At 41.2% G+C, this 23238-nt stretch overlaps 1 protein-coding gene across 2 annotated transcripts in view; it reads left to right on the forward strand.

Moving 5' to 3' along the window:
• The window catches only part of TENM1 (teneurin transmembrane protein 1), a 232556-nt gene that overhangs the window by 186888 nt on the left and 22430 nt on the right, over positions 1 to 23238 (forward strand). For both annotated transcript variants that reach the window (XM_031554696.2, XM_085230595.1), the window contains 3 exons: positions 4070 to 4224; positions 19490 to 19856; positions 21500 to 22010. In XM_031554696.2, coding sequence (XP_031410556.2) covers positions 4070 to 4224; positions 19490 to 19856; positions 21500 to 22010 — 1033 coding nt within the window. The remainder of the gene's footprint in view (positions 1 to 4069; positions 4225 to 19489; positions 19857 to 21499; positions 22011 to 23238) is intronic.

Here is a 23238-nt window from a genome sequence, read left to right on the forward strand (position 1 = left end):
GAATCATATTTTGAGTGGTGTATTATGGTAACATATAAATAACTAATTGCATAAAATTGCTTTAGTAGTTTCTAGATGGCAGCTTTAATTAAAAGCACCGGAGACATTTAGAAGTTTAGAAATAGATGGCATGTAATTTGCCCTTTTACCAACCATAAAATGGTAATTAACCAATTTGATTCACTTCTTCCTATTAAAAGTTTTATGAGAATCACAAGTTTCTTCTAAATACAATTTTTCTCCAGCTGAAGGTGGCATTCTCTTTTATCAGTCCTCACCAGTGGTTTTAGATGTTCATGTATAAACTCTTCAGAAGCTTAATTGGAAGTTTTCAATGTGAAATGATCATTTGCAAAGTTTTAAGCTGAGCAGAAAGTGTAAATATTCAGAAGAAGGTAATATGTAGCTCTAGCTGTTGTTCACTGTTGTGTTCCGAAAAGGATTTGTTCCCAGGAAGCTTCTTAAAACTTGACTGTGGTCTATGACACGAGGCAGAAGGAACCTGTCTTAATTGGGAACTAGCTGTATTAATTTTAATCTGTATTTTCCAATTTAATTATAAATTCATCATGAGTTTAGCTCCATTAACAATGCAAGGCCAAGTTTCAAGAGTGAAAGTAAAGGTCAGATCTATAACATTCATATGTATCTTGAATTTATACCTATGGGAACTACACACAGAAGTGATCAGTTAACTTTCAAAGTGTTATTTGCATTTTTAATAGCATATGTATGCGCACTAAGATCTGTCAGGAGAAATAACCCTGTACCAAAATCACTCCTCAGAGCACATAATAGGAGAACAGTCAGCCTTCTACATACGCCATGGCTGTAACGAGCCCATCCAAGTATTATTTTGTGCAAAAGCTTCTGTCTTTTTCGTGATGGTGCTTCGTAGCCATGTGATCACACCAGCAGCACTCCATTGCTAAATGTTGGTTAACAGAATTAAAATGACAAAGCAAAGCAACACCTAAGAACGACCTTTCCCACTCAGAGTGAGCAGTGACAACTCTTACACCCAGAGCAAATCGTCACACATTGCGTACACGTGGTTCCTCTACTTCCTCAGTGATTAAACATCACACTGTACATCTGAAAAGGATTAAAATAAGCTCTTGGAGTACAGATTAGGTGAAGCATCACAGAAGATGTGATCAGGAACATTAATGAATCCATCTGTAATAGTGAATAAACTGGGGCAGCTGAGTCACAAACCTGTGTTTTGTTTTCGAATGGATGCCTTACACAGGGCATTTCTCAACATGTTTTAAACGCATAAGTAAGTTTTTCAAAAAGGCAAAGTCACATTATTTTAGTATATAGGAGTGAGCACAGGTCCACTGTGGAACATCTGTATGCTAGTACTTGAAGAAATTTAGCTCACTAGGTTAAGTTTATCATCCTTTATTTTATATATATATCTCTCTTTAGGCATTTATCATCTTTTGCTCAAATACTGAAGACATGGGCTTGTTTATACCACACTGGCATACGTACTTCCCCTGCAGATAGCCTGCCTTTCTGCCATAGCTGGAAAGTAAAATGTGTGTTGTTATTGCAAAAAGATCTTTGGTTTTCTTGTATAGGCAGTGTTTGAAATCCATTCAGCAACACAGCTGAGTAGCTTTGTTTCATTTTTGCATAATTTCTGACTTTTACATAATGGCTGGTTTGCAGCCAGCAGAGCCATCTGCTTGCAGGGAAATTGCGTAAAACAAGATGCACTTGCCCTGATGATGGATCCTGGCCTTGGTTATCCATGACATGGATCCGGCCCAGGTGAGCAGTACTGCTCCCTGCTGCTCGTGCAAAGGCAGGCCCCAAGGCACAGCAGCTGTGCTGTAGGTCCCACCCTCATCCGCTTTCTCACTTCAAAGCATGAGCTATGCTGAAAAGCAAAGCAAGTCTCAGCTCATCTTTCTGTGTCTGATATACCAACTCATACAGCTCCATAAGGCATTATCAGGAAGGCTGGAAACACCTCCAACAATCATAGCTGCATTCACACACCATCCATACCACTAAGGGTTTTTTTCCCCCCTTCCATCAGAAAGAGCCTTGAAGAGACTTCCAGGAAAGTTGTAAGAGTTAAGGGGCTGGATCTGAAGAGACCTTCCCACATCCAAGACGAAATCCTAACATGGTTTCCTAACAGCTTTTTCATTTTCTAATCCATTGGCATGCTTTAACTTTACCGTGCAGCACTGCTGAGAGCAGTGCAGAGCCCAGGAAGGATCTCAGGTATGCGGAGTGCCTCAGCAAGAGCAGAAGATACCCAAGAGCTCCCTCTGCTCTGTGGCCCCACGCTGTGGTAGAAGGAGGTGAACACAGCCCTTCTCATTTACACATATATGAACCAAAGATCAGGTCATGAAACCTGGGCCATCAGTCTGCCTGGTATGGGGGAAAGGCAAGCCCTTGTAACCTGCTGGCCCCTCTGTAGGGACTGCTGTTGATGTTATTCCTGCTCTCTGCTAGAAAAGCATCCATGGGTGAATTATTCTGGGGCTCTGCCATTGGGTGATAGCACTGTAAGAGGCAGCCCAAAGGCCAGACACGTTTTCCAGCTGCCAGATGCACATGTACCCAGGGGCCTGGAGGGACTGTCAGCCTCACAGATCTGTGTGATGCCCATCGCAGCTGCCTGGTCCTGCCTCTGTCCCCCACCTATTTCCCCACCGCCCTCAGCTACCACTGCTCCTATGTATATAAAGAGGTGAAATATCAGGAAGATGGACTAGGAGATGGGGGGAAAAGTTATTTTTTTCTTTTCTTTTCTTACATAATGGTGTATGGAATTGCTGCATGATATCCTTAGCTGGCAGACAGACAAGTATTTTGTAAACTCACAGAACATGCAGCCTTCAGTTGTGCTAAATGCAGGGGACAAAAATCAGGAACCATATAAGCCACTGTCCAAGCCATCTGTTCAAGCACTCTGCCTTTCATTTCTGTGTAACAGAACATAAATTCATTATTAAAATAGCTTGGCTGTGTGCAGCAGCTGCTATAATTGCAAGTTATGCAACTTTAAATGGGAAATTATGAAGTAGTTTAAAGCAAGAAATGGAGCAGGTTTACTATTTCACAAACCTAACATGAATAGAAGTGCTCTTCTAGCTATTTTCAACATTTCAGGAAAGAAAGATCCTACATACATTTCACACAACATAGAAGCATCTGACAAATATTGAATGCAGGGAGAAATGAGGAAAAAATATTGGACTGGGATAGACCAGGGTCAGGCATGGGTTGTGACACAGAGGCACCACACGCTGCTGGTGGGAGACAGCAAGCATTCTGTGCTCGTTTCCCCAGTGAAATACGGAAAATACAGAAATACAGAAGACTGTGAACTCTGCAGTGCCCTCGTGTTTGCTTCAGGGTCCATCTCTCCTTTGCAGTGTAGTGATGCTAGAGCTAACGCAGACCCTTACTGAAGCCACTCTTGTCATGAGACTGGTTCCAGTAGGTGACCCTGTGCTTTGGGCAACACCAACTGCAGTACATTCTGCAGCACAGGTATTCCTTCCACCTGGTATCAGAGCCCATTTTGTACCATTAGTTTGTATAGCCCCTGCACTGCAAAAGTCAATCTTGCTTTCTGTTGGTGCTTCCTCCCTGCTCAGATGCTCCAGGAAGTCACACAGTGCAGTAATACAAAAAAATTGCTTCTGCATGAGCATTAATAAAGTGGAAAATAAAGAAAAATCAAGTGCAAGGTAAGGTTTTCGAAAAGCTGATCTTGTCCTGCTCTGTGATGAAGGCCATGAAGCTGTTGAGCATAATTTTATGTTATATACATGACAAGAAAAGCATTTGCCGCTTTGTTCTGTTTCTTCCTTATATTTTCCTTCTTTCTGTGGATCAGAGACAGTCTGATGTCTGGATAAGATCTTTCCATATACAATTTGTATAAGCCTCGAAGAAGTAATAGGTAGAAAAAAACTGAGTCGTACTCATTTTAATCATTGGATTTTCAGAGCCTTAAGAGGAGAGGAAATATTTCTTTAATCTGGGAAATGTCAATGCTAACACTTTTTTTTCACCCTTTCCTTTCATCCAGGTATCACTATAGATAAGCATGGATTTATTTATTTCGTTGACGGTACCATGATTCGGAAAATTGATGAGAATGGCGTGATCACCACAATAATAGGTTCCAACGGCCTCACATCAACCCAGCCATTGAGCTGTGACTCTGGAATGGACATCACTCAGGTAGACACCTGGTTTCTTGTGTGTTTTGTCACTCTTCTACACATTGTGGAGACAGAGGGATTGGTTTCTTGTACGAGGATTATATATCAGAATTTGCCAGATGAATCAGGTAACTCTGAACTGCACAGTGTGGAGTGAATCTTTCATTCACATTATTATTTCAAGGTGTATTATATAAATGTATAAGGTGTATTACATAAATGCAAAGCTGTGTGTTTGATTTTATCCAGGAGTTTTCATGTGAGTGTGTAGAGAGTATATAATGAATATATACTGCTTTGGAAAGTTGCTAGCTAATTTTAGATACAGCCTCCTAGGAGTTTGTGGGATGTTTAGAGTACTTTCCTTTAGTCCAGTAATCAGATTGATTTGCTTGAACTGCTAAATGGAAAAAAATATATATTCTGTTGACATCTAAGTCTGTTTTAAATCATGGAAGAGCATTATTGTATGTAATTACAAAACAGCAGTAGTGTACTGAAGCTGCTGCCTTTCAGTGTGTTTCTCCAAGTGCTTTTCAGTTCTTTTCAGAGCAAAGAAATTGAACTAAAGCACACTTACCGTCTCTCTAGTTTACAGTAAAAAGGATATATAGATAGTCATGAAGAAACATAAATAGTGCTCCTGGCTAGTCAGTGAGCCACCCTTATAGACAGCACAAGGAAGGAATTGGCCTTTACCAATAAATACTTGAATTAATCACTTTCAAAATGGGGAAAAACAGTACTTGAAGAAAACTTGAGGCATTCATGTAGCATACAGCGGGTACATTGCGGACTGTGAAAGCTAATAACCGGCATCTTGTTGAGTTTGCATTTCGTTTTCTCCCTGCCCTTCCCTCAGTCTTTCACAATTACAAAATCACAGCTAAAATATACTGCATAACAGTGGTATGAACTTGCTCCTAAATTCTGAATAGAGTTTGAATTACAGCAGTAAAAACATACATGTGGAATATGGAGTCAATGCCTTGGATAATTTTTATTGAATTTCACAAGGACAAACAATGGAATATAGTGCTAACATCACCTGAGGATTGTATTACTAGGGTCAAAACTGAAGATAGTGTCCTTGTTCCACTTTACATGTCACTAAGCATTTGAAAATGCAGGGCAGGGAAATGATAGATATACCTTCTTATTCTCTCTGGTTCAGTAGATATGTAGCTTTTCCATGTAAAGCAGAACAACAGGGTCAGTTGAGTTAGCTGTGCTAAGCCCAAGCTTAAACTAGCCTAGTAGTTGTCTTAAGGACATGTTGCTTCTGGGCACCTTGACTTCTGCTCCGGCACCTCGTCTTGTAGGATAGCCAGTCCTGCAGATGATGAGCAGGAACCCACTGAAGCAACCAGTATTCCACAGCTGGAGGCACTGACTCTCCGCTCCATTGCTGCAGACCTGCTGGCAGGAGCCATGCTTCATGGAACTTATTGCTGCCTGAAGCACGTTTGCTTGCTTCTTGGATACACATAACAAATGCCTGGGGCATCCGTAACCAGTTTAGAGATCTCGGAGGGACATGGAATGGAGCCAGGTGCATTGTCTGCTCCCTGCCTCCTCCTTGTGATACACGTCTAAGTCTGTACACATAACTGCTTTTTTGGTCGTATAGTTTGCGAGTGTGTATTTATGTGCAAATTTTTGCTCATTTCCCTCATTTTGCTCAGTAACAAAATGTCTCACTAAATCTGCAATGCAATGCTTCGTGTAGATGGTTTTGTATTCCTTTTTAAAAAATACAAGCACCCTTTAGCAAATTACTTTCAACAGGGGGTCTGGCAAATATGGGGATAAAATGGCTTTGTTTTTAACATGAAAATGAAGTTGAAAAGGTAAAACTCTTCAGGTTGAAATCAAACATATCAAAGTTGTAAATAGCTCTGTCCCCTAAAATCTTGTTTTATGGTGGGCTGGCTACTTGCTGGAAACAGATTTAGTTTACCTTAGTCCACGATACAGGCCTAATGCCATAGAGAGAAAGAGAAAAAACATCTGCAAAATCATTGATAAGAAGATGCATGTCACAAAGCAAGTTCTTCTTCGTAGTGCTTTTTGGGCATGGGCATTCAGCTGGGATAGTGTCTTCTTCCCATAGAAGCAGAAGGGCACTCCTTTCTCCATGAACAAGCCTTATGCTTCCATTTCACAGCACCTACAGGTTTCTATTGCAGCAAATTTCTGAAAAGTTTGCGAAGGCTTCAGCATTCTGGGAAATCGAGATGCTTTCTTATCACAGACAGTGAGATAATCTTCAGATAAATTGAGAATGCATGTCAGTAAATATTCAAAACAACAAAATAAATGATGGCATATTAAATCAGCCATTAAATTAAACCTAAAAAGCAGCAAAGTAAGCTGTAGTAATAATTGCTGTCTAATTCTCTGTTACTGGTAGGTGAACTAACATTGCTAGCAATCTGCAGCATAGATGTACATGTTGCTTAAGGAAGCATTTCTTGTTTGGAACATTTATTCTGTGGATTCCTAAGAGATTCATCTTATTGAGGTTTTTTGCAAAATCCAGAATTTTGAGTATTTTCACATATCTTGTAAAGCATAGTCACTAAATGAATACCTGGAATGCATGTTCTGAAAAGTAGCTCTATCAAATTTGCTTGATCGGGTGTTGTTTTTTTTTTTTCAAAATTGTTGCTGATAACTAGAAAACTGAGAAATAATCACACCCCGTTGAAGTAAAGCATGTTAATCTGAAATTATATCTAAGAAAATAAGGGATATTTTCACTTAGTCAAAATAATTTTGTGTCCTTGCAAGACCACTGAGTTTATTCCAGCTTGGCATCAACAGTAATGAAAAATGAATTTGGCCATCTTCAGTTAGATAGTTTTTTGGCTAAATTACAAGTGGCATTTACAGCAAGAGAGTGTGGGTTGCTCACAAATTGTGTGTTTAGAGGGACTTACGAAATAGGCAAATAAAATCAATTCTCAAAGCTAAATTTGCTCTGACAATAAAATCAACAACTTGCTCAAAATCAATGTATCTTGATTTACTGAAATACTAAAATGTACTCTTGAAGTAAACACACAGAATAACTGCCTGTTGTGAAAACTACTATAAATTACATGCTTTCACTTTAAGGCATTCACTTTAATATATGAGTTGATTATGAAAGTGTTTAATCATTTATTTCAATATCAGGTTTGACAGAAACACATCTTTCTAATCACTCTGTGTTTGTTATTCAGTGCTTTCTTGTTCTTAAGAGAGAATTTTGTATTCATAACAGATAGGGGTGGGGGTAAGGACAGCTGGGGTTGAAAAGATGATGTGTTGTGGCAAATCAGCTACCCAGCTTTGACTAATTGCTTTGATCTCATACTTCACTCTGAGGGTGTTAATCTGAATTTAGAAGAAATAGGACGTTAGGTTGAGGTATTTATATGGTATTCTGGTCTCCTCAGTACTGTTTCTGCGTGTACAAAGCTAGCTAGAGTGACTTCTCAGCGCAGTGCAAGTTCATTTGTTAATGAGAAGCCCATTTAAAGAAAGCTGCCTGTCATAACCAGATCTGTGAACATGCTTTACACATTATATGTACTCAGCGCTCACCATGGGTGCCAAAATTTTGGTGGTTACCTACATTAAGGTCAGCTATCTGGTATCTTGCTTTGTAGAGCTCGTCGTCCTTTTTGTAAATGCTGACCCCAGAACTCTGAATATTGCCACATGAACAAGGGCTAAGCTTTTAAGGTAAAACATTTTTCGAGAATATCAAAAAGAGCTGCTAGTATTCCTTCAGTCCGCGAGTGTAAATATTCACCTCACTAAGATACGGCGAATCAGAATCTTTGGCTGATTTCCAACAAATTTGCAGAGGAAAATTGCCTTCATAGCTATTAAATTCCTACAAGTCCCATACAAAACATTAATCCAGTTACGGGAGAAAGACCTGAAGTGCCCTTTCAAAAGGAAATATTGCAGCACGGACTTTCTTTTATTAAACTCTAGAGAATCCACTCAGGATCTAATAAATGCCCCATTCACGGGAAGAGCTTCGTTTGGTGCTTGGATTTTATTGAACTCCCAAGTCAGGCAGCCATGAGACACAAGTCCTTAGGAAACTGGACTTCATTAGATCCAGCGTTCCTAGATGTTATACTGACATGGTGGGAGGTTTTATGTCAAAGGAAACGTATTTCAGCTCAGGTTGAGCAATAAGCTTTCATTCTCTTCTGCCTCCATTGCTTTGGTGAGAGCCAAGGAGGGAATTAGCAGATATTTCTACCACCTTGCAATTTCACTCCCTATCTTTCCTCCCATGAGAAATATGTGGGCTGAATTTCCACCACTCTGAACCTCGAGTCATTTATATTTTTGCAGTTAGTGTTTGGGAACAGCATAAACCAATCTTGAGCACATTCCCGGCGAATGAAGAGACTAAACGTTCGCAAGGAAACAGAAAATGAATCCCAGGAGCTTTCTCTTAGCCTGAAACCATGGCCTTGTTCTCAAGCTGATGTCAGTCCCAGCAGGCATGAGTCTGTGCCAAAGCAATAGCTCTGGCCTGATTGATGGTGTTAATAACTGTCACTGCTGTGTTGCAAAATGAAAGGTCTGGTTTGAAGACTTTTTCTTGACATTTGCACTTCATCAGCTTTTGTTCAGCAGTTCTCCGTGTGAGGGAACCATCTATATTGTGTTGCTTCGCATAAACTTCAGTGACACTGCAAAATGTTTTGCTCCCTCATAAAAATGTGTCAGTGTTACTTATGTAGGCAATTTGCTTGCATAGGTCAAATTAAAAGGCACATTTCTAGAACAAGGTTTAAAGGGGAGTGACTAGACAGGGACCCACACGTGGCACAAGTGCCACATCCTGGGCAGCCTACCTTGAACAAATGATGTGTAGGAGAGAGGAGAGAGCAGTAATTCTGCTGAAGACCCGTATGAAAAAGTAAAGAATGCTGAAAAGCAGGAGCAAAATCACTTTAAAATGTAGTTTATTTCTCAAAAATGCAAACGCTGACATTGCTTCCACAGTCACACATGCTGCAGGCATTCCCCACCAGCATCTGCACAGGCACGGTACGCTTCAGTGGCATTGTGGATGCCTTTTGAGCAGAACAAAAAGCTCCCAGGACACGGTGACCTCAGCTGAGTGCAGTGATGAGGGGCTGCTCATTGGAGCAAGCAGCCTGAACAGGACTTTCCCTGAGTGCACTGGAAGCAGGAAAGGAAAATACAAAGACAAAACCATGATCTGATGAGCGGGTGGGAAGCAGAGGGAGCAAGCTACCAGCATGAAAGCCAAATGGATTCCAGGCTGAATGCTTTCAAGCCAGGGTGAGAGTAGGACAGCACAAACGACCTACAGGATTACGAAGAGCCCATTAATTAATTAGTATTGCAGGCTGGAGGAAGACATACTGTCCCTGTAGGTGTTTCTCTATAAACACGACAGTATAAACTGCACTCTTATAAAAGCAGAAAGCACAGAATGCTCTCTTGCTGCCTTGTTTTAGTGGTAGGTGTTTAATACTGTTACTCTGTTAAAGAGCTACCTGCCGTCAAAAAGCAATGGCTTGGTTCTCCCTATAGCAAAGCTACTCCTGCTCTTGATCTGCTTTTAGACCTCTACCTCTGCGAGGCTTTTGATACGCTCTTCTAGTCAAGTGTAATTAATGCACCTAAAATATACAAATTCTCTGTGCTGTCCATTTTGGTGCTTTGCAGAAGTACGTATTATATGTATGCTTGAGGTCACTGAAATTAAAGCTCACAAAATGATGATTTACAGGATCTTTCATTCTTATTTGTGGTCTTCCTTTACAGGAGATGTTCAGAGCTTTCTTTGTTTTGTTGGGTTTTTTTCTGATTTTTGATGTATGAATTAGTCCAGAAAAGCTGATAGTAGTCCAGGAAAGCCCTCCCTCAAATAATTCGTCCCTGTAACCAGAAACCTATACAAAATAATTCCAGTCATAATCATGTTTGCAAGGAAAAGACTTTGCTAGTATCCGTATTTTGAAGCAAAACCAAGCTGAAAGCCTCTTAAAAAAGGGATCTTCAGGTAGAAGATAAAATAATATTTTCCTGGGGGTAGAGGAGAGGTTAAGTGGCCTCTCTTTAACAGGAACTGAGAAAAAGGAGGCTCATAGGATTAAGACCTCAGGTCGAAAAGAATCTGTGAGAGCTCATGAATCAAACTTGTAGGTGTATAATGTGATTTTTAGAATATCAAACAGAGAGCAGGATGGTTTCATCACACCTAATTTATATTCTAATCAAATTATTCTATCACTGGATTTGAAATATTACTCATAGAAGTGAGATGTGGTGAAGAAACGCTCCAATTTCTTCCTTAAAGTCCCAAGTGCTCTTTTTCTATTGGTCACCTGCAAAACAGCAATCTATTTCAATTACCTGCCATAAATAATGCATTACTACTGAGTAAAAATACTATGTACATTTTAATCAGCTTTCAGCACCTGCAGCCTTTTCCTTGGCTGCGGAGGCAGGAGGCACTGGACGCTTCATGTGACCCATGGTGAAGGGGAGTCATGGCAGAGTGCTTTCATGGCTTTTACCTTACTTTTTGCTAGAGACAGATTGAGACATATTTAATTATTTATTTTTTTTCCCCCTAATGAGAGACTTGAAAAAGTAAGTAATGTCTACAAGATGTGGGTGCTGGCACGAAGGTAGTGTCTCAGTGCTATGGTGGTGCTCTCAGATGCTAGCAGGGCTGGCCAGCATTGAGGACCTCCTGTTGCACTTTCCCAAGCAACTGATGTCTCTGGTTGCCACATGTTTTAGTCCTTATGCACAAGTCATCTTTGATTATATCTCCTGTTTAAAGATGGTTTCAGTGTGACCGAATACGGCGATATTTATGGCAGGGGTGTCGGCAGTGCTGAACTGCACTGCTGCAAATTTGTGGCACGGCTTTGCCAGGTTGGTGAGAGCCTGCAGTGGGTTGAGTTATATTGATGACTATATCTGAGTTTTTCATCTGTTAAGGAGACGTAGTGAACAAAATGTATACATGAAGAATAAATTTATACTTACTATATACTATAAATGCATATGTAAATATTTCCATTTGCAAGTATGTATATATGGCCTTTATATACCCTGCAGAGCTCCCATAATTGTTCAGATATTGTAAAGCAGTCCCTGTCAACCTGGAGTTACCTGGAGGAAATGTGACTGTTGATGCAGAAGCAAGCCAAGTAGGCAGTGTCCCTCCTTTATTTTAATCCAGTTGTTCATCCACACTCACTGATAATAAGGACCATGTATGATTTATGAAATTAGTGCTTGGCTGGAGTTGGTTACTGTTTCCACCGTTTCTTAGGATTGTCAGGGCTGGTAATGTGTGTGTGTTGCTCTCCTCCTCTCACCAGCCAGCCAATACAATCTGTGGAGTCAAAAGCACAAATTTTGCGTGTTGTAAAAAGTGAGTTACTTCAGTTGGATCTGTCTTTACTGCCTCTATTCCAAGTATTTCAGGTTGCCCAGCATATTCCGCTTTGAGCATCTGGAAACACTGCACAGTGCTAGGGTGAGAGAGACCAAGTCTGGAGCTTCTGTATAGGAGAACATGGAAGGCAGAGGTCACCAGGGATGATGGTGTGCTTCCTGCAGTGATGTATCACACCCTGCTGGTCTTTGAGATCTTGGTCTTTCCATAGCAGATCAGAAGAAAGCATATTGAAATTAAAAGAATAATACCAATGCATAAGTGATGGGGAAGTGGGGTGGGGGGAGGAATGGGTATTCAGTTCTATTGTTGGGTCACTGAAATTTGTGGTGGCAAACCGTTGCATTTGGAACTATAATAAGCAAATGTGAGAATGGTTGTGTGACTGAAAGCGTTGCACCAACGTAACCACTGGGAGGAGGCTCAGAAAAGCTAGCACGGTGATACTTCTGGTGTGCAAATTGCTCCAGGTGCTAAGAGGAACCTGGAAGTCTGTAGATTGTGTCAAAACAATGCTGTAATAATAACTGCTTACAAAGGGCAGGGCTTTGAAGCATGTCAGCATGAGGAAACTCTAGAGAGTGTTTCACTGCTATCTCATACTTCTTGGGTCTCACTGCTAGTTATAAACAAGGACTGGAAAGGTTTTAGCACCAGGAATTGTTGCTTTGGAGAAATTAGTGATATCTCCAGTATTACTGTTAGGACTGAGTTATTATTACAGGCTGCTGAAGTCAAATGAAAGCAGGCTGTGGCAGCCTCAGGAGTAAAATGGCAGGAGCTGCAGCTGGGGATGGCAGCAAGGAGTGCCTGATTTCCCCTCTTCATGATACTGGTTTTGCTTTGGCATTTTTTCTACCATTGTTCCTCATGAGCAAAAATGAGAACAAACACTGTGTCAGTGCAGGAAAAAAAAAATGCAGATGTCAAGACAGAAACCGGTTGTACCCATTTGTAGCCTGCCATACAGAGGTTATGTTTATGGCTGTGAATTATTAAGTTTGTGACACAGAGAAATGCAAACAGAATGACAGAGAGCGCCATTTTATGCAGTATGTTACTCTGACAATAATACACACATTTACAAACAAATTAGCTAAAAATGTCTGAAGGACATTCGGCTTATACAAACTGGGCCTCATCTCCTGCTGATAGGTTCCTTTGGGATGGGTATGGCATGCAAAATGATACACTGCCTTGGAGGATAAATTTATGAAGTTAAGCAATGTAGGTCACATTGCAGGAAAATCATAAATGTCTGAACATCACTCAATAGCCATTCAATCAACTGCTCAAAGCAAAATGGAAAACTGAACAGCATGTAGCTGTCTCTGGTGAAAACTGGAGAAAGTCATGATATGATGTAAAACCCTCTAGGTCTTCCATCCATATGTATTTCTTTCTTTCTATTATACTTGCCAGTTCAGTTAGATTTCTGTGTCCACGTCAGTGGAAACAACAAAGCCAATGTCTTTAGTGGTTAGTGTGAACAATAATAAGAGCACTGAATTGTTCATGAAAGATACATCAAAAATAGAGAGAATTGGAAGACGTCAATGGTTGAAACTTGGTGTAAGCAGCCCAATCCTAAACCAGAAACAACCACAGTTGTTTCACTGTGTTTGCATGCTCTTATACAGAAGGACATTTAATCTAGTCTGTTCATTCCAGTGTTTCTGGATTTTGTTTTAATAAAGAAAAGCAGAAGTTTCAAAAGGCAGTTTCAGTTCTAGACCTAGCACCATGTAGAGATTTCTGTTGCTTTCTAGGTCGAGAAATTCCTGAGAGCCTGAGATCCAGAGATCCAAAACTTTGCTAGAGATATCAAGAACCATTCTGAAAACATCTTGAATTTCACTTGAGAGCATTTAGTCCTAACATTTATTTCTGTATGCTTTTCTGGCATGATCTGATAATGCATATCCAAATATGCATCACAGCAGTAACAAATACCTTCAGTTGACAAAATCAGTGCCTGCTTATAGTGTCAAGCAAGGTTCAAAGACTCTGATGGGTTTTCTTGTGAGTACCCACTGAATGTAAATAATACTCTCACATAAGGATTTCTGCGAGGAGTCAAGTTTGAGTTAGATTCATGATTTATTTTCAGACACTCTAAGTGAAGAGTCTCAAATTCCTCCTCTCAGAGGCACCGGCCTGCTTGAAATACTCTGTAATTCCTTCTGGGTGTTTAACGAAGTATTTTCTTCCTAACCTGTATAAACCATGGATGCTATGTTTAAACAGACTTAAATGGCTTAGGAATCTAAGTCTCATTGATCTTCATAGTCAATGGGCTTATGTGTTTCTAGATAATATTCTGTCTGTTATTAAATAAAGACAGTGTGAAACCTGTCCCCATAGAAATCAACTTTCCTATTGATTTAGTCAACCCAAGATTCCTCATGCAGTCTTTGAAGTTGTCAAGTAGGAAAAAAAAGATCATAAAAAAGAAATTATGGAACGAGAAGGGAGCTGGAAAGAGAGAGAACAGTGGAGCTTGCAGCAAGCAAAGCGGAGAGGAGTGTTGAAGGCTGGTGGTGTGGGCCTTCGCGCTGCGCTCCTCTGCTGCACCCTCACCCACTGGAAATTACCGAGGGTAGGGGCAGGCTGGGGGAAGCATGCCCACACCGTGATCCCAGGGAATCAGAGTCTCAGAGCTCCGAGCTGCTTCTGTCAATGTGCCACAGCTGCTTGCCTAGCCTAGAGCAGCAAACAGCGGTCGTTAGGCTGCTAAGCTCATTTATTTGGATTTTGCACTGGGGAACGATGAATGCATAGAGAGCAACGTTTGTGAAGTTTAGAGCAGGGACCGCTACAGCTGAACTGCATAATTCTGAATTTTGTAGTAGGCAGCGTCAGGAGCATGGGAAACAAAGGCTGGTTCTGAGTGGGAGGAAGCTGTAATCCCACCATGCCAAGTGCTCCCTGTGTCAGGCTGTGTGAGCAAAGCTCTGTCTCTGTGCCATTAAGGAAGGAGATACGCTGACAGTGTCAGTGTCAACAAAAGAGAGAGCCCAGAAGTGAGAGCAAACTGTCAGAAAATGATGAAAAAAATATCAGTGCTTGTCAACTGTGAGGAAATAGAGAGGAATATATATAGTGAGACATCATGTAGAAAGTTCAGGGAAGCAGAACCAGGCTCCTCCAGCCTTGTAAGCTGTGTTCACCTCTAGAGCCCCACCTAAGCAAGTCCTTTCTCTGAGCCTTTGTACGCAGGGGAGGAGGAGAAAGAAGGGGTTCAGCAGGAGGAGGAAAATACTGTTCCACATAGCAGTGGGGTGCATCATGGCTGTGCTGGAAGCAACGTCTGAAGTGAGTGTGGAGAGAAAGAGATGAGAGAATGAGGTTAGCAGCAAAAGAGAAATACAGAGTGCGGTCTGCAAATGCATATCGTAGAGCAGAATAAAGACAAAGCAAGCATAAATAGAAATGCTTGAGGCTGAGCAGTACCGATAGGAAGTAATCCATCAGTCAGGACTATCAGAAACAATTGGTATGAATCTACTACATGCAATTGAATCAAAACATACAATCAGTGCATGGCAAGAAATCAAAGCAACTGTGAAGATTTTCTATGGATTTATGCAGTTTCTTTTAACCCACGATAAATTAAACTTACCCCAGTGAAATTTACCCCTGCACCTCAAACATTTAAGCTCTTGAAATCTGCTTCTGTGGACAAGGATAAGTTTTTCCCTCATTACTTTTCTTGCTTTGATATGAACAGCAAAACGTGTTTGATTTGATTTCTGTAAAGTAACACCAAAAATGCCACGGCTGTAAAGTGTTGTGCAAAATGTGCAGAATGTTTTGGTCGTGTGGTCAAAACAAAAAGTAAAATGGTATTCTTTGCTAACACTGATGTGTGTCCGTGTGTGTCTCTGTGTGTTTAAGAGGTGTGGGTGATTACTCTGGCGTGAGTGCTACTTTGCAAAAAACTCACAATATTTACTTAGTTCCAGTGTTTGTTGCACAAAAGATATTTGGTTTTCACAACCAGATAGATAGGTAGGCAGATGGTTATACAGCCACATGCATATTGTTGCAAGAAAGAAAATATACCAACCATTCAAGCCTGAGAGCTATTTAACTACCTAAATGTAGATCTCCCCATGAAAATGTATTTAAGTTGAAACTGTCTCAGTGCATTTTGTATTTTCCAGAACACTTGACATGAAAAAAACCTGTTAGAAAGCCAGGCCAGTGGGTTTTAATTTTGCACTTCTCAAACCAGACATTGATTATTACCTATAGCTGGAGCCTTATGTTGACAGTTAAATGCTGGATTCCAGGAGAAGCTGACATGCTAATACTTACATGCAAAAGGTCTCATTGCTCAAGGGTTCACTTGTTTCCACAGTGATTTCCACTGCATATGCTTAGTCTCCAGTGAACCAAACCAAGATTGTCACCTGAAAATTTCTATGTGTGAAGTAAGGTATTTGCTGCTGAACAAATCTTATCTTTTTGCTTATAATGGGATAATCTGCAAAGTCATTTCTGTGCGCTGCTTAAAAATAAAAACCCATCAAGTATAAGCAAACACACTTGGCAGTTGGCTCAATTTTTAATTATAATAAAAATATACATCTATAGGAGAGGACTCTGCAGATGAAGTGCTGCTTCAGATTAAAAAGTATATTAACTGACTTAATATTCTAACCCTAACTGAGTGTTTGTCTGGAAAAACTTTTTAATAGGCATAGTCATATCAGATGAGAATTGAAGTGCTTCTCTGTAATATGTTTATTGGCTTTGAACGCAGCACAACTGATGGTTTGGTCACAGAAACCTGCCAGAGGGCAGCTTGCTTTCAAAGAAAAGAAACAACCGGTGACTTTTCAAGGTAACAGTGAACCTGAGGGTGCACTTACACTTCAGCTTAAGCTGATTGAGGTGATTAATTTTCAGCCAGACACGATTCCTGAACCCACACGCCACAGGAGCAGGGAAAGCTCAGCGCTGCTGTGAGGACTGCAGGGGCAGATGAGGAGTGAGCAGCAGCCCCAGCTCACACTCCTTTAATGCCATGAAGCCACATGCTGACCAGAGCAATACAGATTTCTTTCCAAATCTGAAATTCTTCTTTGGATTCAGAACATTCTGCATTTTGCATTTGTTCGTACGTTTGATTGCTTTTAATTGGTCTACATGGCCTTTTTTTCCCCTCCGGCAGCAAATGGCAGCTGTTTTTTTGCTGCAGTCTCTAGACAGGTACATGCTAGCTTTAATATTTTGCCTGGAATTAGACCATTAATACATCCACAACTGCTTTAAACCCAGGAATGAGTGCAGTCATCCTTCTGCGAGCTTTGCAGAGAGCTAGATGGCAGGTCAGGTTTAGTAGCCAGAACTGTTTAGATGTCCTCAATTTAAATTTGATCTATTTTTACCATAATGCAGCTAGATTTGCAGAAGCAATCAGTATGAAAGCAGTGCGCTTGCAGATAATGGCAGCTCTTAAGATCCAGCTTCTTCTTAGGTTTTAGGCATCTTGCTGCAAGTGAAATGGACATTTCCATAAAGCTTATTCTACCTCAATAAACAAAACCAGCCTCAAATCAACCAGAGAAGAAGTTGTTTTGGTCCAGATCAGACGCTGTTTATCTGCAAGACACCAGACATACCTTCACAGTGGGAGGAATTCAATTTATTCACTGAGGCGAAGACAATGTGGCTGGTCTGTGAAGGCAAACCAGGTATTAAGATATGGCAGGTGCTGTGCGTAGCTGTTATGGCAAAAGTAGGGAGTTTCAACCCAAAGTTTTTCCCACTAATAATCTAGTTACAGTTAATCACAGATTATTTTTACAGCAGAGAGATCTGTGAAGGGGGCGTTGAGGTGTCTGCCATTGCAAATAATCCATTCGGTTTGACAGAGCAATCAAATGTTCTGCATTGAAAGCACACGGCAGAATGTTTCTTCCCAAGTTTCCCACAGCCAGCCTTGTAGAGGTTTGCATGTGCCAGAAGTTTTGTTCGGGTTCCATCGAGCTCTCAGCTGAAGCGAAGAAGGCATGCGCGAGCAGCTCAGTGTGCAGCAGCCCATACGTGTTGGGTGGGACACACAATTCAGCACCTTTATGGGAGGAATCTGCTTCCAACTGTCTCACCACAGTTATCGTCATTTGGAGGGATTCTGCCACTTGGTTCAGGAGAGATCTTGAACCTAGCAGCATTAGTTTTAATGCCAGTTATTATGTTGTCTAGTAAAATGGACTGGGCACGAGGAGGAGTTCGATTACTCCGTGAGCCTTCATAATGGTGTGGTGCACCGCGTAACCACGCTGGGTGAGACACAGGAGCCGCAGTGCCCTCGCTTTATTAAAACATCAATTATCAAACCAGCAGTGTGCCTCTGGAAATGAGATTATCTGGAAGTACCAATGCTTGCGAAAGGCAGAAGCTGGCCTTCAGCCTGGTGCCTGAGCTGACCCTGGGTGAGCAGGTGGCCTGTGATGGCCACACACTCCACCATATGTTATTCTGCAGTGCTGAGCATTGTATCATCATCTGTGGGCTCTGCATTCATAGATCTTTTAATTAGCACAGTGGAAAAATGAACAAAAGCAGTACATGAAACAGGGGAAGCTTCTGTGCCTATAAAACCATTGCATTTTAGTTTGGCATTTATTCTCTTCTGATGACTGAAATATTTAGTCCATAGAAATTTCACTCAGATAAAAGCAGCCATCTCTTCACAAAGGATAACAAGCAAAGCATCTTGAGATAAAAATAGTCTGTCTTGCAATCTCTGCAACTCAGTTGTTCTGTGACCTTTCCATAGACAAGCTGCAAACTAAATCCTCCACCAGCCTTTAACTGGGGAGAAGCACCGGTGTCCTCAGCTGCTCATTCCCAGACTAGAACTGTTGCACTGGCTGCAGAGCATTCTCTGTAGGAGGAATTTGAAGCTCTTGCAAGAACACACTGTGTCAGCAGCCTCCATACCAGCTGTCTTGCAGGGTGACAGGCTGCCCCACCTCCAGCTGGGAACATGCTGAACTCCTCCAGGTCCTGATGCAATGGGCATCAAGTCCGTGAGGTCATTCTTCTAGCATCTTCTCCAATTCTGTTTGGAAACTTTGCTTGGTTGATACCTTGACTTTCATGGCGAAAGGCAAAAAGCTCACCTTAACTATGACAAATTTACTTACTCCATGACAGAAATACTGAATTCACAAACTAAAATCATTATAAGTAATAATGGCTGAGCTACTGTATTGTGTGAAGTCTGATATATCGGTGCATTATTACATTACAAAGAATTAATGAGCTTATATATTTTATGGCACATAAGTCTTATTAACATTTCTGGCTTAGTAAATAAATTGTGGCAATGTGTCATGCTCTTCTACCGTGTCATTTTCCTTTTGTGCTAACGGTCAATTAAAGTGTTAGGACATTGACAACCTCTAACTTTCTCACTCTGCCAGTGTTGAGTGCAACCTTGAAACAATAACATTCAGACCTGGAGAATTTTCTGGCTGATGTTGCATGACACAAAGTATATGCTTTTATTTGCATGAATGCATAGGTATAATAAAGTTCCGCCCTTAATGGACTTCTGCAAATACCTTTCAGGGGTTGCTAAATTACTTTTGAAATCAAATTTAGTTCCACATTGGTGCTGGATCTCACAAAAAGGGTATGCTTATATTAAAGTGTTCTGACAAAAGCAATTGAAGGTACATCCTAGCACAGCAGCAGTGGGTAAATCCCCTTGATGACACGGTCCTCAGAGATGGTTGACCAAAACTGCTTTGTGTCTTAATTGTTTTTTTGAACCTGCCCTCCCCTTGGTTTGGTTTCACAGGTGCGGTTAGAGTGGCCAACAGACCTGACAGTGAACCCGCTGGACAACTCGCTGTACGTCCTGGACAACAACATTGTCCTGCAGATCTCTGAGAGCAGACGTGTGCGCATCATCGCAGGACGCCCCATTCACTGCCAGGTGCCCGGCATCGACCACTTCATCGTCAGCAAGGTGGCCATCCACTCCACCCTGGAGTCGGCCCGGGCCATCGCAGTGTCCCACAGCGGGATACTCTACATTGCTGAGACTGATGAAAGAAAGATCAACCGCATACAACAGGTCACAACCAACGGCGAGATCTCCGTAATCGCCGGAGCCCCGTCAGATTGTGACTGCAAGATTGATCCTAACTGTGACTGTTTCTCAGGTAAGGCAACGCTATCCTGTACTTTCCTGTTGCTGCACTGTCAGGACCCTCTGGCATAGCTGCAGGTTAGCAAAGTGACAGGGGTAACAGGCTGGTTCAACTTGGAAAGCAGAAAGCCTTATCAGTAGCTCCGCATGAATTTGTTTAATCCATTGGGTGCAGAGTCATGAGTCTTCCAGCTGGCAGTGGAAGAGCCTCTGAGTGGGCACAGATTTTCCTGTTTCGATACAGAGATTACACATCATTCAAAATGAGTTCTAAGTATGGTTTTTTATGTCAGCTTTGCTCGTGCTGAAGATGTTAGCAGCCCCTGTGCAGATTGCACCTGAATGCTCCTGGATGTGGAAGCCCTTTTTGCCAAGGAGAGTATAAAAATGTTCCACATCCTGTGAAAAATGCTATCTCACGCCTTCTTGTTGTGCGTTTTTTTTTGCACATAAACCTATTTCATGATGGAACTAAAGAGAATGTTCCCTTACACAGAGGAAGGCAGTATACTGTCATCTTGCCATCTCCAAGAACCACTTTGTTCAGCTCTGTAATGCTATCATAATTCATAAGCCGCCCATTTCGAGTGAAAGGTTAATGACTGACAAGAAAACATAAAGTATGTCAAGAAGGAGAGGAAAAAAAATGTAAATGGTCTTCCAGAGGGGGTGAGTTCCTGACCCATTATGGATAATCAAAATCTCATGAGCTTTGCCACATGCTGCCAGCTTCAGGTATAGCTCTGTCGTACCAGTGCTAAATAGCATCCTGACCGGGGTTCCGTTTGAGGGAACCTACCCTCAGCACACACACAGAAAAATATTGTGGCAAAGCTAATGATTGTGCCAGTGCTGGGCTGGTGAAAGGCAGGCACAGGTTGGCAGAGACCAGCTCATTTGTCCGTTTCCAAGGCAGCAAAGGAAAGGATATGCTCAAATTCTCCATCAAATTGTATTTCTGAGTCAGGAGAAAGGGAGCAATAGTAACAGTAATGTGCTGCTCTCTGAGAGTGAGGCTTAATATGCTTCCTTTCCAGTTACACAAAATCCTGTTCATCTGAAGTCATTTAGATACTCAGGTATACAGCCCATGATCATGAAAACATCCTCTTTGAATCTTAAAATGCATCGTATTTATAAGTACTAAGTACAATTACAATTGATATAAGAGGAGGTATATTTTCAAGGCCTTTTTTGGCTGTTAATCTCACTTAGTTTCCCATAATGTTGAGATTTTAGTAAGTACAATCTAATCTTTGCTTCACTTAATTACTTTGAATTACTGATTTTTATGTGCTCTTTGTTTTATTCATACCACAGTTCTACTTGGACCACATATCAGCATACGAGAAGCAGGAAATGAAACTTCACCTGTCGTTAACATTTTTTCTTTCATGTTTCACTACGTGATACTTCCCTGAGTATCAGGGCTTTGGAGTTAGTAAAAATGGTGTAAATTGGATAATTTGTCTTCCAGTTTGTCTTTACTGGACTGATCCAGAATTGCACCAGCTTTAGATAATGGAGGTTTAATGAATTGGAAGCAGATAGTCTCCTATTGACATATAAATGCTGAGAAGAAGCAGTACGTCAGGCTTTGAGGTTCAGCTTAAATGCAGACGTTGCAGATTACTAACATTACCATTTATCTCCCAGGTGATGGTGGATATGCCAAAGATGCAAAGCTGAAAGCACCTTCCTCCCTAGCAGTCTCTCCTGATGACACGCTGTACGTAGCAGACCTTGGCAACGTTCGCATCCGCGCCATCAGCCGAAACAAGGCTCACCTCAGTGACACGAACATGTACGAGATTGCGTCACCGGCAGACCAAGAGCTGTATCAGTTCACCATCAATGGCACCCACCTGCACACCCTGAACCTCATCACGAGGGACTATATTTACAACTTCACCTACAGCGGAGAAGGGGATGTTGTCACCATTACCAGCAGCAATGGGAATTCGGTGCACATCCGCAGAGACACGAGCGGCTTGCCCCTGTGGGTCGTGGTGCCGGGCGGCCAGGTATACTGGCTGACAATAAGCAGCAATGGTGTTCTGAAAAGGGTTTATGCCCAAGGCTACAACCTGGCTCTGATGACATATCCCGGAAACACAGGACTTCTAGCAACCAAAAGTGATGAAAATGGATGGACAACTGTGTATGAGTAAGTCCATGATGTTAAATTTCTGACGTAAGGAGCCCTGTTTTAAACAAGCGTTAAATTTTTTTTGATTCTAGTAATTTCCAAAGACAAAGCTATTGTACAAGCTCTTACAAACGGTAAAACGTTTCTTAAGTGTCAAATGTAAATGTACACAGTGCCCATTACATGTAAAAAAACTGCCTGGAACTACACATCATTGATACCATATTAGTGTGAATCTCTGTTTCTCTAATTGCAAATATGGTTTTGGAATTTTTGGTAACTATAAAAGTAGAGGCCAGTTGTGATGTGAATCACAGATTTGCAAAAACCCTGAGTAAGACAAAATGGGAAAAATTAACATACTCATAGGAGCAAGGAGTGTTACAAAAGAAATTGAGAATCTTGATGGAAGGAACATTCAAATGCAAGAATGGACTTGTCTCCATTGTTAGGGGAAGAGGATATGTAATTAAATATATATATATATATATAATAGGAAAAAGAATAGGAATGGCCTTATAAGGAAGGCTTTGAAACATTTGACAGGACTCATAAAGAGCAAGGCAAGCAAGTAAAGATATGGTCAGAATGTTAGAGTCTGGTCCCTGGGAGAGAACAACCCGAGAGAAAAGCAATGTTTGATTTGTAAAGAGGTGTGATATATCAGAATTTCTCATTATTTATAATTAATTGTCATAATTCCTGTTTGAGAACATGGCAAGTGACTGATGGAAATCATGTGTCAACACTGCACTACTAGTTCAAAGTTCTTCAAGGAAAATCATGCCTGCTTTCTGTAGGGCATAGGAGTCCATTGTCAAAAAGGAAAATGAAAAGCCATCCAGGTGAGATATGAACAGAAATTAAGCTACTGCATAAGTCACCTGGAAAGGCAGCTGAGTCACCATCATTAGAGGTTTTCTAGAATTATTTTCTATTAAACTGCAAGTAGGATAAAAGCAGGGGAAACTGCTGCCTAGAGCGTGGGATTTGTTGTTGAAGTGGATATTTTTCCATTTTGCCCTCAATTATTCTACTAAAAACAGAATAAATGATAGAGTTGCTCTGGGTATAAACAATTAGGGCAATTTTCGATGATATTCAGAACAAAACCATACGGAGCTTCCCTGATTCGGTTCTCATTATCTGGCATCTAGCGATAGAAGTTGCAAGTTTCATGCAAAAGCATGAGGCCGGTGCTTGCTGTCTGGTGCAGTTTAAACACTGATCTAAGAGTGATATCTCT

The sequence above is a fragment of the Meleagris gallopavo genome, chromosome 9, assembly GCF_905368555.1.
Source record: "Meleagris gallopavo chromosome 9, MGAL_WU_HG_1.1, whole genome shotgun sequence".
Lineage (NCBI taxonomy): Eukaryota > Metazoa > Chordata > Aves > Galliformes > Phasianidae > Meleagris > Meleagris gallopavo.